This window comes from Dysidea avara, chromosome 8 (assembly GCF_963678975.1).
Source record: "Dysidea avara chromosome 8, odDysAvar1.4, whole genome shotgun sequence".
Classification (NCBI taxonomy): Eukaryota; Metazoa; Porifera; class Demospongiae; order Dictyoceratida; family Dysideidae; genus Dysidea; species Dysidea avara.
The window spans coordinates 27,151,709-27,169,793 of NC_089279.1; the positions used below are offsets into that span (position 1 = coordinate 27,151,709).

Genomic DNA, 18,085 nt, shown 5'->3' on the forward strand with positions numbered 1-18,085 from the left:
ATGGCTGCATAAATGACGTATAGGCCTTGATCTAGAGGGACTGACTGTCAGTGAATTGACATATGATAGAATAAAGAAAACCCTCGTCAGCCATTACCCGAATGTGGACGGTGCAATGTGGACTTGGTTTTTACCAAAGAACTTGTGTACTGTTTACCGGAGTCGTTTTACCCAGATATAATCAGTGAAGGATTCACAGAATTCACTCACACATTTCTGATTCGAGATCCAGAGAGAGCTATACCTTCAAACTATAAAGTTACTGTGAATGAACAATTTGATTCCGGTTATTTAGTGCCAACAAGTGGTGGATTTGAGGAAGCGTATAATCTGTTTAACTTCATAAAGGAGAAGAAAGGTCTCGCTCCTATTGTAGTGGATGTGTTCTATACCATATGCGTATTTTGTACCATACGCGTATGGTACATACCATATATGCGTGTACGCGTATGGTACGGAAAATCGTACCATCTGAGTATAGACTATAGCTAACCTGCTTTGTATATAATATCAAGCAGAAGGTTTTTATACTGTCGTACCTATTGACTATGCCGGATGGCACTCTGCTTTCATTTCTTTTTGGGGAAGAGGGAGTGGGAAGGGGCCCGGCTAGTCTCTTAGCAGTTTCTGTAATTCAGTCAAGATCGAGCTAGCTAGGTATATACCTCTATAGAGCAATCATATTTTGGTCTGATTAGCTATTCTATTCTCTAGAGCTGAGATGTATTTTGTAATTAAGATATAATTTGCTTTACTGCATGATGCAAACCTACACTGTTAAAACTGAGGTGGTCATAGCACACTTAACCAGCAGCACACCTTTTGGGTGCAGGCACACTTTCAGGATATAGTGTGTGAAGCACACAAGACAAGCAGTGTGACTGTATATTGGTGTACATGGCATCCTTTATCATTTAGAGGTAGTAGGATGTATAGAAAAGCAATTTTTATGTGCTATAAATAAACTTATTTTGTGCTAAGCCATTAAACAGACACACTACAATAAAATGTGTATTCGTGTATAATTATGTGGTATGCCCTAAATGTGCTGTACATAGCATGTACTCTTGTGGTGTATGTGATATGTAGGAGATGATTGTCCACATTTGTCCATTAGTTAGCAAATATGAACCCATTTGTCCATTAGTTAGCGAATGTGAACCATCATCTCCTACACATCACATACTTCGCTGAAGTATGTGATGTGTGTGTGTGTGCGTGATTTGCACAAAAACACATTTATTGTAGTGACAGTTCAAGTCGATGAACAAAGCCAGTATGTTTGTATCAATAAAGTAACCAATTTGCATCAACCAAGAGTAAAACTCTTGATTAACATTAACTCATAGAATTTCCATTAGATTAATCCAGTGAACAGTAGAGAGATGAAAAAGATAATCAGTGGGGGCCCATACATATCTTAAGGTAGCTTCAGCTGAGTGAAATTAAACCCACAATCAAACTCCAGGCTTGGTGATATAGGTTTATTATACATTTTGAAGCAATGTTTCGGATTGGAAAGCAGTAAGTTGCTGACTGACTAATAGTGTTGTGTACTGTTTGTAGATTGTTGACATTCCAGGAATGTTACACCAATTGTGAAACTGCAGATGATGTAATATTTCACAATTAATAATACTATGATGAGTGGTTGACTTTGATAATAAAGCTGTCACATTCTACCCTTCCACTCCTGAATGCACAAGTGCTTTTTTTCTCCACAGTGGAAATGCTATATATTACTTTGAAAGTACACAAGCTGGTATACTATAGTAATGTATGTTCTTTAGAATAGTCAAGTTAATTATCTAGCTGTTGCATAGCAACCATATACACTGAAAACGCATTGTAAATTTTAATTTTTATTTCTTCTTCCACGCAGTACATTGTGGCTGCAATTGCTACACATATATTACTTCCTATTGGATTCATGATCCATTGTTTAATTGATATAATGAAAATTCAAAAATCAGGCCATTATTACATAATGCTACTCCTCCTTCATACCTGTAATAGAGTTTATGATGTAATGTAATGATGTGACATGATGTAATAATTCATTATGCATATACTTGTAATATTAATATTGTGTGCTGTAGTTGTAAGAGTTATAGTTGTTATTGTGTGCTTTCAATTATTGATGAATAATATTATATACAGTGGTCTGTTCTGCTTATAAAAGATTTGCCCAAGAGCCTACACTTCCCTACAATTATAGAACAATACCCACAATATGTGATAGCAGCCATATTAATTAATTTGCATCCATTGGAAATTATAGCCAATTTTTTACAGTCACATATATGTATATTATTTCATTAAATATTTTATTCTATTGTTGTTACATAATCTATTGTTTAGCTTTAATTTGTTAGTACACTATAGCTTCCACTTAAAAATGGGTATTTATGCCTGATGGCATGCACTAAAGGAGTGTTGAGTAGACAATTTTAATCAGATGAGCTCGAGAAGTACAATGTAATGATTGCTCAAACAGAGGAAGATCTGGAGAATTCTGATACAATAACATCGAGGGAGGTAGCAAAGAGATTTTACTGTAGAGAAAGCAATATTCCAGTTTGCAAATTAATGTAAATCTAGCTGTAGCGTAGCATTATTAGCATAATTAATTGCATGTGCAACAAATTCTTTTTAAACTGAATCTTTGCTATTGAATGAGGCATGCACATTGCCTACTGAGGAAAACATAACATGGCAGAGATTTTATGGTGAGTTTATGAGTTCTAATGAATATTTCAGTAACGAATGTATGTATATATATATATATTATCTGGCATTGTTTAATTGTTAAGTGTGTTGTAACCACTCACTACTTACTGTGGATGGGACAATGTGTTTAGCTACTCTTATCTGAATGTATAGCTATACTCTTTAAAGTTAACAACATCCACGTTAATTTGTGCTGTAGGTCCAGTGTGATGAATGTGAGTGGTGGTACTACTTACAGTATGTACAAACAAGAAAAGTACGCAAACATAAATTGGATCCTCAAAAGAAGAAGAGTGTATATAATAGATAAAGATGCAAAGACAGTGAGGGGCCATGTTGCACAACTGATAACACTTACAAAGTTCATTTGTCAAGTTGTTAGCTTTGCACAAGCAGTGCAAAGCTAGAAATGCTTGTAAAGATAGCCCATTGTAGCTAGGTGATGGCAAGGCTAGAAGACACTGAGAAAAGGCATAATACGCATATGGTACGTACCATACGCGTATGCCTATACCGTACGCGTATGGTACGGAAAATCGTACCGTACGCGTATGGTATGTACCATACGCGTACGCGGTACAAAATACGCATATGGTAGGGTCCGCAATCCGAAAATTCAAGTTTTACAAATCTATCCCCCTACCATTGTGGGATGTTCATTGTGGTATCCCATTGCTAGATACACCATGAAACCGGAGGCACGATTGTTGTCTTCACAGAAATATCGATTTTAATATTTTGTGAGAAGCAAAAACTATTTTTATAATTTCGTGCTCCACACAAAGAACAGGATAGAACTTGCTGCTTAGCTAGATATTATCTAGAGTTGATGTAGTTAAAAAGTACGCACAGTAATAAGCAAATAATTCACTGGGTTCTAGGCACAGGGTTGCTTTCTCTCAAAAAGCAGAAAACGAAACACAAATTTTCGAATTCAAACTGCCCTACCAGCCAAGACAAGAAAAGCCAACTCTTCCTCATAGTGATGTGATAAGGTTGGATGCATAGTCTGTCTATGCTGTTAGTCTGGAAAGGATCTGAGACTTCTCACCATCTGGGTGAAGAACGTCAAAATATTTGTGCGTCATTTCAAGGGATTCTCTCAATGGTACCAAAGTGCTTTCCAGTACTTCTGATGCCACACTGGTCACTTAATTTTGTTTAGAATGATGATAAATGATGGATCAAAACGTTTGGTAGTAGTAGTAGTTGGTGTTTCTGTAATTTCATATGATGCAGTATACCAGCAGCTCAACAGGAGCTCCACCCAGCTCGAATCAAAAATGAAAGATTTTGTGCTTTTTTCGGTTTGGTTTTGGATGTTTTGCAGCATAATGGTGATGTAGAATGATCTAGTAAAGATTTGAAGCTGCTGTGGAGTGTGAGAGGTGAAGTCAAATTTGGACGATTTTGCTGCCTCCTTGATGCATACCTTAGAGCGAAGCGTGGAAGCCGTGGATAAAATAATAATTGACAACTGCTGCTACCAAACGTTCAGGGACATCTTTTACCATAGTTTTAGTTTATAATTGATGGTTGCTGTGGCTGCAGAAGCGCTGGAAATGGCTAGAAAGCGCGGCATAATTCTTTGATGCTGCAGAAAATTTTGACGCTCGTCACCCAGATGGTGAGAAGTCTCAGATCTTTTCCAAACTAACAGCATAGACAGACTATGCACCCAACCGTATCAAAACACTATGAGGAAGAGTTGGCTTCTCTCGCCCTGGGTGGTAGGGCAGTTTGAATTCGAAACTTCGTATCTCTTTGTCTGTTTTTCAAAGAAAGCAACCCTGTGCTGGGCACCCAGCAAATCATTTACTTATTTCTGTGCGTACTTTTCAACTACATCATCTCTGGATACGATTTGGCTAAGTAGCAAGTTTCATCCGATCCTTTGTGTGGAGCACGAAATTTTAAAAATAAATTTTGCATCTTGTGAGATACTGAAAACAATATTTCTGTAAAGACAACAATCGTGCCTCCGGTTTCATGGTGGATCAAGCAATGGGATACTACAATGAACATCCCACAATGGTAGGGGGATTGATTTGTAGAAGTTGATTTTTCGGATTGCGGACCCTACATATGGTATAGAACATAACCACTCACTACTTACTGTGGATGGGACAATGTGTTTAGCTACTCTTATCTGAATGTATAGCTATACTCTTTAAAGTTAACAACATCCACGTTAATTTGTGTTGTAGGTCCAGTGTGATGAATGTGAGTGGTGGTACTACTTACAGTATGTACAAACAAGAAAAGTACGCAAACATAAATTGGATCCTCAAAAGAAGAAGAGTGTATATAATAGATAAAGATGCAAAGAGATAGACCTGGCTCAAAATGAGGTATAGCAATGTGGAAAATGGAGCAAGTGATACCAGTTATGGAGATAACAAGGCAACAGAGGATTAATCGCATGCAGGAATATAAGGGCAGAGATCAACAAAGTGCTTCCAACAGGCAACAGTGGGTAACAGCAGGCAACAGTTGGTAACAGCAGGCAACAGTGGGTAACAGCAGGCAACAGTGGGTAACAGCAGGCAACAGTGGGTAACAGCAGGCAACAGTGGGTAACACCAGGCAACAGTGGGTAACAGCAGGCAACAGTGGGTAACAGCAGGCAACAGTGGGTAACAGCAGGCAACAGAGGGTAACACCAGGCAACAGTGGGTAACAGCAGGCAACAGAGGGTAACAGCAGGCAACAGTGGGTAACAGCAGGCAACAGTGGGTAACAGCAGGCAACAGTGGGTAACAGCAGGCAACAGAGGGTAACAGCAGGCAACAGAGGGTAACACCAGGCAACAGAGGGTAACACCAGGCAACAGTGGGTAACAGCAGGCAACAGAGGGTAACAGCAGGCAACAGTGGGTAACACCAGGCAACAGAGGGTAACAGCAGGCAACAGAGGGTAACAGCAGGCAACAGAGGGCAACAGTGGGTAACAGCAGGCAACAGTGGGTAACAGCAGGCAACAGAGGGTAACAGCAGGCAACAGTGGGTAACAGCAGGCAACAGTGGGTAACAGCAGGCAACAGTGGGTAACAGCAGGCAACAGTGGGTAACAGCAGGCAACAGAGGGTAACAGCAGGCAACAGAGGGTAACAGCAGGCAACAGTGGGTAACAGCAGGCAACAGAGGGTAACAGCAGGCAACAGAGGGTAACAGCAGGCAACATGAAATGCTTTTATAATATTCACACCTGGGCATCTGCACCTTATTGCTTATTAATTTTAAAGTAGACTACATTAGAGCACAATCACAAAGATAATTAAACAGCTGTGCCATTGTATCTGATTGTAGCTAGGTGTTTAATGTAACTTTGGATATGTCTTTGTTTCCTGACTGGCAATCCTTTTTCAATTATGTTTGTAGCCAGGGTTTTTCAGAAGGAGCTCTGTCTATCAAAAATAACTTACAATACACAACCCTCAGGTGGTGACAAATCTTGAGCATTTTAATGCATCTTTTATGAGGGGCGTGAGGCATCAACACCTTATTGCTTATTAATTTTAAAGTAGACTAGATTATTGCACAATCACAAAAGCTAATTATATTAATTAAACAGCTGTATCATGGTATCTGATGAGAACTAGGTGTCAAATGTAATTAACCACTAATCTATAACCATACCTGTTTGTTAGAGCTCGATATCTTCTTTCCCGGTTAAGATATGATCGATCAAAGTGTTTGTTCCCATAGGCGTCTGTAATCGAAAATATTGAAGTCCCCCAATACAGATGCTATTTTAATGCTCGTGATGTATTTGTGGATAAAGCTAATAGGTCATATTAATAGGTTCCCATAGCAGCAGGAAACCACTAAAGTTTGGGTAGTGGGGAATACATGCCTATCTAACATTACACTTGAACCATTACTAGTAAAACATGAAAATGAACTCTTTTCTATTATTTAATTAAATGCGTGGGCGAACCAATTAGCAGGACTGATATAGTGCTTAACCATGCTATTGACTCCAAACAAAGACCAAACTGTTTCTTTAAGTAAGATCTGTAAGTTTAATTCCATGCAGTGATTTCCTAAGGGAGATAAACACAAAAACAACCAATTTTAGGCAAAAAATGGCTGTAAAGGTCACCAAAGGTAAAATCTGGGGTGGCACCCTTCTGGCATCACTTCATGTATGGTTAGGAGTAATTGTACCAAGTTTGGTGCTTTGGACCAGCGTATCACGATTTTTGTCAAATTTTGATGTAACAGACCAGACTAGTAACCCTTGTGATTTATATTCCATATGTAGTTTATAATATATTCCAGTATATAGGTTTTGGTTACACTGTGTGGGGTTTTGCTAGAGAATATAGTGCATTGACCACAGTGTTCCACCCCAATCACTATTGTACACTTGATATTTTCAGTACTGCCTGGTAAAAAGGTTTTATGCATGTCACTTTAGAAATCCATAACAAAAATTTGCAATGGTATCAGGCAGGCACTAAACAGGCTTACACAAGTTCTCAGATTGGTGGCGAGTAAACCAAATTAAAGTGATCGAGGAAGAAGACAATGGCCATTTAATTATTTTATGGCAAGTAACATCATGTGCTTAAGGAAAGAAACTATTCAAGCTTTATGAAATTTTAAGAAACTGTTGTTGTACAGCAAAGCCATGCTAAACATGCTTATTGCTGCCCACTGGGATGTCTGAGCACCACTCATGTACTCTGTGTTGATGCAGGAAAATCCTGAGATAACAACCTGCAGAAGGATTGTGCAGGAGTAATGGGAAGGGACTGTAGAGCTCAAAAGTTTCACAACAGTCTGAACACCACTAAGAGAGACAAGAATAAATATTTGCTTCCCTTACTAGCAACAAGGATTCTTTCATTATACAGCTAGATAGACTGTTTTCCCATTTGACCCCAGGCCACCAGGTACTCATGATACAACTGACTATATAATTCTTATTTTTAATTGATGGCAATACTAGAGCAAGTTAGGAAATAACAACAACGGTAAACTGGCCATAACCAGGCATCGCAGTCTTTCTGTATGTTTATGAACTGATAAAGGTATCTTAACAGATTTACTTAAGAGCACAAATGTTGTTGCTTCAGTTTGAAATACGTTGTACTTCTGGATTGAATTAAAGCATCATATTATTCAATGCAAGACAAAAGAAGAGAATGATATCAGCCAAGCTGTGGTTGTTACAAGATTTTAGAAGAATTTAATTCTGCTCTTCATGATAATCATATCAAAGCATGTGTTACGTTTGAAGAAGCTATATCAATGCTTAACAAGTATGCAGGGGTGAATCTAGAAGCATTGTTAGGGAGCTTAATTAGGGGGGGGGGAGGGAGGACAGGATAGTACAGTGCTTATTCTACTGGCAGAAAAGAATGGCTTGTGAACAAGTAACATTTGTTTCTCATACTGTACAAGCTGTTATAGCTTGGTAAAGGATGGAGACCTTTATAATTTGAGAGTATAAGTAGTTAAGATGTTTTGATGTTGGTGTGATTTTTAACTGCATGCATAATTGATTGTACGATTATAACATTCTTAGTAGCTGAATGGATTTGGTTCTGAGAAAAAAAAATCACCCATGCAATGCACTTTCATGTATTGTTCATAGCACTGTTTAATCTAGGACAGTTCTCTGTTGGGGGGGGGGTTAGGAACTTTGGGGGTGTCCAAGTTAATGTCTGTGTGATAGCTATCACACACTGCCCATCATTTTTGGAGTTCAATGGCCACCACAAACTAACATGTCTGAAAAATAGACCAAAACTAACAACATTTTTACATTTGTCCAATGCGTGCCAAGGATAATTTAGTTATTTAAACTCGGTATCTAAAAATCAACCTGGGAGCACTTCTGACATCATTTTGTATATAAACAGTGCCCCTGGGTAGTTGTCACTCCAATTTTAGAGGGGGAAACTTCCCCTCCTAACAACCCTAGATTAAACACTGGTTCATAGTACCAGCATAAATTCTCATTTCCTCCAAATAAAGCACACTGAGCATATGATTAATCCATTGTATATTTACAATACAACATGGACTATGCTACTTGCAAGTATTGCATGGGGATACCTAAACTATTTTAAGAATGTCTGGTAAATGATATCAACATGGTTAAAACCTACATTTCAATTGGCTTATCATGCACTATGCAGATAGATATCAACTGTTTTATAAATACAAATCCTGATATACAGATGTTTTATCAATACTGTTTAATAATTTGTAAGGCTTTCCATTTACATACCCTTATTTTGTTAAGTATTTGAAACCCTTTGAGATCTGGAAAGTGAGTTTAAAACAGTATGAATCTTGTTGACCGCTAAGTGCTATTCTCCCCAGGCCAGGTAAGAACAAACTATCCGGTACAGTTATTCTATGTTTAATGCAGACCATACTTGATTAGCAAAATACAAACAAATAACTATTAACTGTTATAACTATTATTGTTTGCACATAGGGCAGTACCATGATGGAAGCTTTTGTGCTTCTCGTATTGTTGTAGACAGGCAGACACAGTGAAACCACTGGTCGCAACCATTGCAGCACATCATTGCAAGCTTCTTTCCTTTACGTTTGCAATAATCCGAAGGACAAATATCCTTTGATGGCTCAACTTTGTCTCTCTTCTTTTTCCTTTTTGAAGAGCCTACATTAGAATATTAGACGATCCAGTTTCACATTAGCACACAAAATCAGTGAATTTCATGTAGCACATAACATAGAGTACAGTTAAACCATAAACATAGATTAATCATAATTATATTCAAAGTGGAGATTAGACACAGCGTCCAAGTAATAGTGTTTTAGACAATTTAAAAACCTGAGATGATGTCAATAATTACCAAGGCATAGCTGAGATAATTATTTATGTCACCAGTGGATTTTTTTTAATTCGTGAAGAGACCACTATGAGTGTATAAGTGGACAATGGCAAGCAGACAGTGACCTAGTACAGAGTGTTCATATTGTGATTACCAAAGTGTTTTAGTCACGGTTCTAGTGCTAGGGTATTCGCAACATTGTAAGGCAAAACCATAAAGTGCTATTGGAAAGTTTTACTTGATAAAGTTTGTACTGATTTAGGCTTGAAATGTCTGGGATGTGGGGAGAATGGTAGTGAATGGGAATGCCAGACAAGCTAGCTAGTATTACAGATTGATGAATGGCTACCATATGGCTGTGTATGCTATAAACACTGAATTATATGGCTTAGTTATTAGCCTGCTACCACGATGATTGATTCAGCCAACAGAAAGCAAGTGTACCTTAGTGTGATCTCTTCTTTACAATTGTGTTCACAATCGCTTGGTGTGTGCAAATGTGCAAAATATAAAGTGTCCACAACAGCTAATTGTATTATTATGGGTCTCACTGTGGTTGTAAACAAGGCCACGTCTCTTACCAATAAGAGACCTGCTACCAAATGTCTTTGTGAATAATACACTAACACACATCAAAGGAAACACTGCATACCATTGTCTAATGAGAGATAGTCATGCTTTGAATGTGTGTGAAGTTTCTGTGATTCGTCCAAGGCAGTGATTTTATTGTAGTATAACAAAAATGAATTTTAATTTATGCATGAGCTATCATTACCATTTTTTTTTCAGTAAAGAGAATAGAAACTGCAGTATTGTAGCAGTGTTCAAGAATTGAAACATGACTCTAAAAACAAGAGTGAAAAAAGGCATAATTCAAGCTTTTAATATGAATGACCAAAGGATTTTTAATAGTCACATGTTAATCTAGAAGATATGTGTAGATTCTTTAACAGATTCTTCAGTTATAGTTAAACCTATAACCACAAGTAGAATATCATTATTAACCAAAGCCGAGTGCAATGAGGCTGAGGTGTTATAACTAAGAAAATATCCTATGAGTGCTGGTGGGATTCAGTGGCAGATCTAGGATTTTTTAAAGGGGATTTCTGAACGTAAAATAATTGTTTAAAAATAATGAAGTATCGAAGGACATGGCTCAAGAAAATTTTAGAGTTTCTGAGATTTCTGAGATTGAAATTTAGAACAGTTTTGAGTTACTTAAATTGTGAGTAAACAAGCTAGCTAGGTAACTGAATTTGTGGCTAAGTTGCTGTTCTGATTGCTCTATTATAGTAGTTAGCTGACTGCACTATTAAAGTATATCGATCTGTACTTAATGCAATGGGTGGTGCCACCTAAGTAGGCTTTTGAAAGGGGGTTTCGGTCGAAACTACCGAAACCCATTTAGATCCGCTGCTGGGATTTAACTGGCTTTTATCCTATACCTGGCAGCTATTAGGGGCCTTAGGCACAAAGTTTGAAGTATATTGTGGCTTGACAATGGTAAACAATACAAACTAAAGCCACACATGTCTTGCCACATGTTTACTCTTCCAGATGTTGGATAGGTAGGTAAACAGGTATTTTGTGAAATATAATGGGAGGGGGGGTGAGCTGAACAGTGACCTGATAGAAGCGTTGATCATAGACCCTACATACAGGCTAGGGGATGCAACCTGAATGTTGCTGTGTAACTAATAGTACAGGTATACCGTATGTATATATAGAGTGTGTCATTTTCACAGATTGGTAATTCAGCATTTTCATGATTTTATTTTTGAGAATTGGTGATACCAGGAGCACATAATCGCCCCGAATGTGTTCTTGCTGATACTATGGGTGATTTTTCTATTGTACAGCATAGTCTAAATCCTGTTTTTTTTTTGTTATTTTCTAGGAATAAAAATTCAAGCAATCTCAAAATTTTGTATGTATACGGGACATAATATCAAGAGTTTATAAGCACTGAAGGGTGTGACACTAGTGATTTAAGCCATCCACAAACACTTTTAACCTCTAAACCATATAGGGAAGTTATTAATATTCATTGCTATTCAGTGGTTTATTGCATCATCACCTTAATCTGTTAATCATATATCATATTTGTTTTAAAGGAAGCTGTGATGAGTTAGGAGGGAGTCTGAACAGCTTAGAAAATCATTATGAGCAAGCTCTCTCTGATGTAGTGGAGAACAATAGAACTTTATTGAAACCACACTTTCTAAGCTTGATCTACTGCGTAACTTCAACACATGCTATTTATGGCTACCTGTAATGTAAACCCAAGACCACAGCTGACATAACAGTGACTGCCCTGGTCTGCCCAGGTGGTTAACACACTCTATATTAAGATACATTGCATTCAACAAAAGATATAGCACAAATATATCTTGAGTGTCATGTTTCATTGCACTGTGTGGTGCTCAAAGGAGGATATCGATGTTGTCAAAGTTGGGTTGTCCAAAATTTATGTCGGTAGTAAACCCCCAGTTGAAAATATAGTGTCAGGAGATTGGGTATTTCAGAAGCATTTGTGCCTGACTGTTCTATTAGGGTGACAGAAATTAGGAAAGGGCTTAGCCCTCCCCCCCCCCCCTTAATCCACCCATAATATTTGCTAATGTACAAAGGAAATAATTAATATGTCCTTTTTTTACTAAACAGTACGCATTATTCCCTGGTATTCACTAATGTAACATTTTCAATTTGATTTGTTGGACGGATAAATAATACTTGAGTTTTGCATAGACTATACAATAACATTATTATTACATGGTCAATGTTATTTGCTGCACATTGCTTTTTTGGAATTTAGCATATGATTGTATCAATGCTATAGGCAGGTCTATTTACACAGACCACCCACATCAATACCACAAAATCGATGAAAGTATAATTGCTGAAAATCAGAAGGTATGTACTGTGACAATTATGTGCCTGACTGATGGGCATTGAAGGACAAAAGGAAAGACAATCCTAAAATGCACAGATCTATCTTTAACAAAGTTTGGAAAGTTTCTGTAAATATTTTAAGAGATATAATTTTAGCCAATTTATCAATGCATCAGAAAGGTAGTGAGATACAATGTAATCTTTAATATTCAAAACATATTGGAAAGATTGAGAAGCATTTTGATAGCCTTTATTTCGGCTATGACACCTACCCAGTAGTACGGCAAAGAAAATCAAGATTGGTTTATTTTTTGTTGTTAATATTTTTAATAGACCACATACATACCCTGTATATTTCTAGTCCCTAATATAGAGAACTACCAAACTGTAAGATAAGACAGGTCAGTATTTTTGTGTTGATTATATTAATGATACAGCTTATATTAATGATACAGCTGTGCACCACGATACCATGCTATATACTTATAAACTATAAGCTTACCACTGGCTGATTGAATTGTGGGTGCTACTGAAACTGATGCAGCCAGTACAGTTGTTGACACTGTATAAAATATAAACAGGAGACTGTCTACAAAAGCATAAGATCATCTTACCACTTGTAGATGGAGGCATCAATGTTACTGGGACATTTGGCAGAGTTGTCGACACTGAGTAAAACACAAGCAGTAACAGCTAGAAAGCAATATTAAATCATCTTACCACTAGTAGATGGAACTGTTGGTGGCATCAAAGTTACTTGGACATTGGGCAGAGTTGTCGACACTGAGTAAAATATGAGCAGCAGCAGTTAGAAAGCTGTGTATACAAACATGACCCAGGCTGTGAAAAGGACTCTTATAGCCTTTTCAACTATGTAAACACCATAACCCATAACTTGGCTGGCGAATAAGATACGAGTCTACAATTTGGTCAGTGTTCACTCCTAACATAGCACTAGTTGTGAATGTAATTCCAAGGTGAAAGGTTAAGTCGAGCACAAGTAATGATTTGTTAAACTTGGATATTTGGAAAGGCTGTAGGAGCCCTTTTTGCAGACTGGGTCACAAATATTAAATCATCTTACCACTAGTAGATGGAAGTATTGGTGGCATCAAAGTTACTGGGACAGCTGGCAGAATTGTCGACCCTAAATAAAGCACAAGCAGTAGCAGTTAGAAAGCTGTATCCAATTGTCTTACCACTAGTAGATAGAACTGTTGGTGGCACTAAAGTTACTGGGACAGCTGGCAGAGTTGTCGACCCTGAATAAAATAAAAGCAGTTACAGATAGAAAGCTGTGTAGACAAATATTAAATCATCTTACCACTAGTAGATAGAACTGTAGGTTGCACCAAAGTTACTGGTAGAATTGTCGACCCTGAATAAAACACAAGCAGTAACAGTTAGAGAGCTGTTCATATAAATATTACCACTAGTAGATGGAGATATTGGTGGTGTCAGAGTTACTGGGACATATGGCAGAATTGTCGACCCTGAATAAAGCACAAGCAGTAGCAGTTAGAAAGCTGTGTATGCAAATATAAAATCATCTTACCACTAGTAGATGGAACTATTGGCGGAACCAAGACAGTAGGCATAGTTGTTGACACTGAGTAAAATACAGCAGCAGAAGTTAGGAAGCTGTGTAGACAAATACTAAATCATCTTACCACTGCTAGATAGAACTGTTGATGGCACCAAAGTTACTGAGACAGCTGGCAGAGTTGTTGACACTAAATAAAACACGAGCAATAGCAGTTAGAAAACTTTACATACAAATATTAAATCATAGTACCACTTGTAGATGGAGATATTGGTGGCATCAAAGTTACTGGGACATCTGACAGAGTTGTCACTGGATAAAACATGGACAACAGCAGTTAGAAAACTGTGTATGCAAATACAAAGTCATCTTACCACTAGTAGATGAAACTAATGGTGGCGCCGAAGTTACTGGGGCAGCTGACAGAGTTGTTGACCCTGAGTAAAACACGAGCAGCAGATAGAAAGTATACAAATACATGTATGAAATCATCTTACCACTAGTGGATGGAACTATTGGTGGCACCAAAGTTACTGGGACAGCTGGCAGAATTGTTGACACTGCATAAAATATGAGCAGTAGCAGTTAGAAAGCTGTGTATGCAAATACAAAGTCATCTTACCACTAGTAGATGGAACTATTGGTGGCACCAGGACAGTTGACATAGTTGTCGACACTGAGTATAACACTAGCAGCAGAAGTTAGGAAGCTGTATAGACAAATATTAAATTATCTTACCACTGCTAGATAGAACTGTTGGTGGCACTAAAGTTACTGGGACAGCTGGCAGAGTTGTTGACACTGAATAAAACATGATCAGTAGCAGTTAGAAAGCTGTGTATGCAAATAAAAAGTCATCTTACCACTAGTAGATGGAACTACTGGTGGCACCAAAGTTACTGGGGCAGCTGGCAGAATTGTTGACACTGAGTAAAACATGACCAGCAGATAGAAAGTATACAAATATGAAGTCATCTTACCACTAGTGGATGGAAATATTGGTGGCACCAAAGTTACTGGGGCAGCTGGCAGAATTGTTGACACTGAATAAAACACGAGCAGTAGCAGTTAGAAAGCTGTGTATGCAAATACAAAGTCATCTTACCACTAGTAGATGGAACTAATGGTGGCACCAAAGTTACTGGGGCAGCTGATAGAGTTGTTGACCCTGAGCAAAACACGAGCAGCAAATAGAAAGTATACAAATATGAAGTCATCTTACCACTAGTAGGTGGCACCAAAGTTACTGGGACAGCTGGCAGAATTGTTGACACTGAATAAAACACAAGCATTAGCAGTTAGAAAGTTGTGCATTTGCAAATACAGAGTCATATTACCACTAGCAGATGGAACTAACGATGGCACCAAAGTTACTGGAGCAGCTGACAGAGTTGTCGACCCTGAGTAAAACACGAGCGGTAACAGTTAGAAAGCTGTGTATGCAAATATAAAGTCATCTTACCATTAGTGGATGGAACTATTGGTGGCACCAAAGTTACTGGGGCAGCTAGCAGAGTTGTTGACACTGAATAAAACATGAGCAGCAATTAGACAGCTGTTTAAATTGAAATAGTTATATTCCCTACTGATAGACAACCAAAGAGTTTAACACTTCCATACAGATTCTTAGATTGTTATGCACAACTTATTGTCACTCCAGGTTGTCCAAGTATATATTATCTAGCCATAAAGCATATGGTTAATTGAGCTTACCAAGTGAGTCACCATCATTCTCTACAAAAGAATTATATGCAAGACTTATAATACTTGCACTAACATTACCTAGATCATCCCAATCCATATTATCCAAAAATTGTTCTGGATCTAGCAACAATCAGAATTAAAACTATGTGTTAAATTGTTAGTTCTACATAAGTACAGGTGTGTCATGTTACTGTTATAGAGTTACAGGGTTCATTACTACTATTCATACATTGTATAGTATGACGTGAGTGTGCATCAACCTTACCTTCTGTGTCAGACCTAGGATCACCTAGCAACTCAGCTATGGTGACTTGCCGGGTCGACATACTACCAGTGATTTGTGGTGTATCAGTTTCTTCTTCAACCCCAGGATGTTCTTTGTGTGGGTAGCATACTGTATATTGTTACATTACACATACTACATGTATTACCAATTCATGAAAAATTTATCACGTACCTGAGTCTAACAGCCTTAGTAATCGTTCAGATATGTTTGTTCGGGGTATTTGCAACACGCCTTTGCAAGTGGAAGTGTTGTTGCTGGTACAACGGGTGTCCTTGCATCCAGATTTCAGAAACCGGCATCCACCGTTGCTTTCCCCACCCATTTGTTTGACAGCATCTTTGATTTCCTCAAGTCGTTTCTTTGCTTCGGTATTTAGGTGCTCTCTAAGTACTGGACAATATATTGATACACATAATGTTTTAGTCTTCCTCTTGAAGGTATTTGAAAGAACCATCTGTATTACCTATAAATATATACACGTAATGATAATATAATACATATCTGCAGCTTTCTCACTTCATTTGTTGGAAGTTCCCTAATAACTTCAAGCACCTCCCATAGCACTTCTTCAACATCATTTGCTGATATTGCACTGTGTAGTTCATTGACAATGGGGGCCCATTTCTTCACAAAAAAGTCTAGAATTTCTTCAAATGTTATAACACCTTCTATTTCATCGCAAAGCTAGAATTGCAAAGCTGAATGTTTGTAATACCTGTTAGAACACGCTTACCAGTTTCGTTGCTAAAAGGACAAGGGCATAGCCTTTCTTTGTCCGATGGTGGACATTGCTTAAATGCACTGAAATAAAAGGGAGCAACAATTCACCGATGTATCTCCTGTTCCTTGATGACAATAGGCGATCTCTTATACTTATAATATAGCCTATTGCACTGGAAGCTGCTTTCCGGTAGTCATTGTAGCTGTCTTCAATTTCAATTTGCCTCGCTTCGTCATGGATTGACAAAGGTTCGAAAAAAGGAACATGGACAATTCTTTGAGCTTTTCTACAAAAAAAAAATATGGGTATGCCATACATATAATATACTCTGGTGGTAGATCATGGACATGCATACATACATGGTGGTATCTCTTTACTGGTCGTGCATATATACATGTTTTTATACACATTGTGAAACTAGAGCTAACCTTTGTGTTTCAGCAAATGCAGTATTCGCAGTGACTATAATCCCTGCTTTGTGCTTTGTCTCCCCCCCTTGCATAGTAGTTGTTGAAAAATCATTGAATAGTTCTACCGTCAATTCTTCAAACTTCTTTGTACTGTTGATGTCGTCTGCCACTATTTATATATACGTACTCAGAATACCGAATGTTACCGTACACAAAGTTAACTAAACTTACCCACTGGTATCGTTGAAATTGATGCATGGTTAACTATGCTGGCAGTACTCGACCTTGCCGAGAATGCATGTTGAGCAGCTCCAAAGGTACCCAAAATATTCTTAGCTGTTGTAGATTTCCCTTAAAACATACAAAAATATAGGTTAGTAATTTTGATATATTTTAAGCACGATAAACATGCTTGCTTATATGCATAGCTATCTGCATACAATTCATTGTAGTGAAATTATTTTATATACCTGTTCCAGAATGTTTGCTGTAGCAAAGAATAATCGGACAATCATCTTGTACCTCTTTCAGAGCTTCTGAATGAAAAACTACTAGACTTCCTGCATGTGCAATGAATGAGCTGATAAAATTGTTGGATAGGCCTTCTTTTTCAGCAGTTATTAGTTGAACGAGAGAGTTGGTACCAAGGGGTAATTCAATTTTTAGTTCTTGAAGTTGTGTCCCATGATGACAGTACCCAGAATACCTGCAAAAAGAGCACTTGGTTTTTACTGTCAGAACATGTATAAGCTGTATTCTAAATAAAACATTTATTCATGTTATATCATCATGATCAGTATACAAATAAGCTTTAACCTATAACATGATAGTTAAAATGCAGTGTTGACATTTGTTACCAAATTTTTGAAAATCCCTTATATTGGTGTGCTTGAATTAATAGGAATTTTTGTGTTTAGTGAAGTACTGAGGAAAGCATATAGTGCAATTTTAAAAGATACTTCAAACATTTAAAACAATG

General features: G+C 37.6%; 1 protein-coding gene and 2 long non-coding RNA genes across 3 annotated transcripts; 1 reads left to right on the top strand and 2 right to left on the bottom strand.

Moving 5' to 3' along the window:
* Positions 1–493: 493 nt before the first annotated feature.
* Positions 494–3,054, top strand: LOC136263807 (uncharacterized). The gene is made up of 2 exons (XR_010704794.1): positions 494–2,729; positions 2,930–3,054. It is a non-coding gene; the product is annotated as an uncharacterized lncRNA (long non-coding RNA).
* A 6,064-nt stretch (positions 3,055–9,118) lies between these two features.
* Positions 9,119–17,049, bottom strand: LOC136264896 (calphotin-like). Its single transcript, XM_066059662.1, has 28 exons — positions 17,024–17,049; positions 16,709–16,982; positions 16,492–16,659; positions 16,147–16,438; positions 15,955–16,083; positions 15,768–15,809; positions 15,699–15,719; positions 15,448–15,510; positions 15,323–15,385; positions 15,208–15,258; positions 15,091–15,153; positions 14,966–15,028; positions 14,849–14,911; positions 14,724–14,786; positions 14,608–14,673; positions 14,483–14,545; positions 14,360–14,422; positions 14,238–14,297; positions 14,113–14,175; positions 13,998–14,051; positions 13,873–13,935; positions 13,767–13,820; positions 13,642–13,704; positions 13,527–13,589; positions 13,163–13,225; positions 13,057–13,110; positions 12,945–13,004; positions 9,119–9,375 (listed from the first exon to the last, which is right to left on the bottom strand). Exons 1-28 carry the CDS (start codon positions 17,047–17,049, stop codon positions 9,170–9,172), a joined length of 2,376 nt encoding a protein of 791 aa, XP_065915734.1. The 3' UTR covers positions 9,119–9,169.
* An 84-nt stretch (positions 17,050–17,133) lies between these two features.
* LOC136265233 (uncharacterized) lies at positions 17,134–17,709 on the bottom strand. Its single transcript, XR_010705450.1, has 3 exons — positions 17,577–17,709; positions 17,338–17,457; positions 17,134–17,275 (listed from the first exon to the last, which is right to left on the bottom strand). It is a non-coding gene; the product is annotated as an uncharacterized lncRNA (long non-coding RNA).
* Positions 17,710–18,085: the final 376 nt, after the last annotated feature.

Excerpts from the sequence above, each read along its gene's own strand:
- LOC136264896 (XM_066059662.1), bottom strand. The coding sequence starts at position 17,049 with ATGCATGTCCATGATCTACCACCAGA. Across the intron at positions 15,511-15,698 it reads GAATGATGGTGACTCACTTG|TGTCAACAACTCTGCTAGCT; the intron begins GTAAGCTCAATT and ends TGTTTTATTCAG. Across the intron at positions 14,787-14,848 it reads AGTAGTTCCATCTACTAGTG|TGTCAACAACTCTGCCAGCT; the intron begins GTAAGATGACTT and ends TGTTTTATTCAG.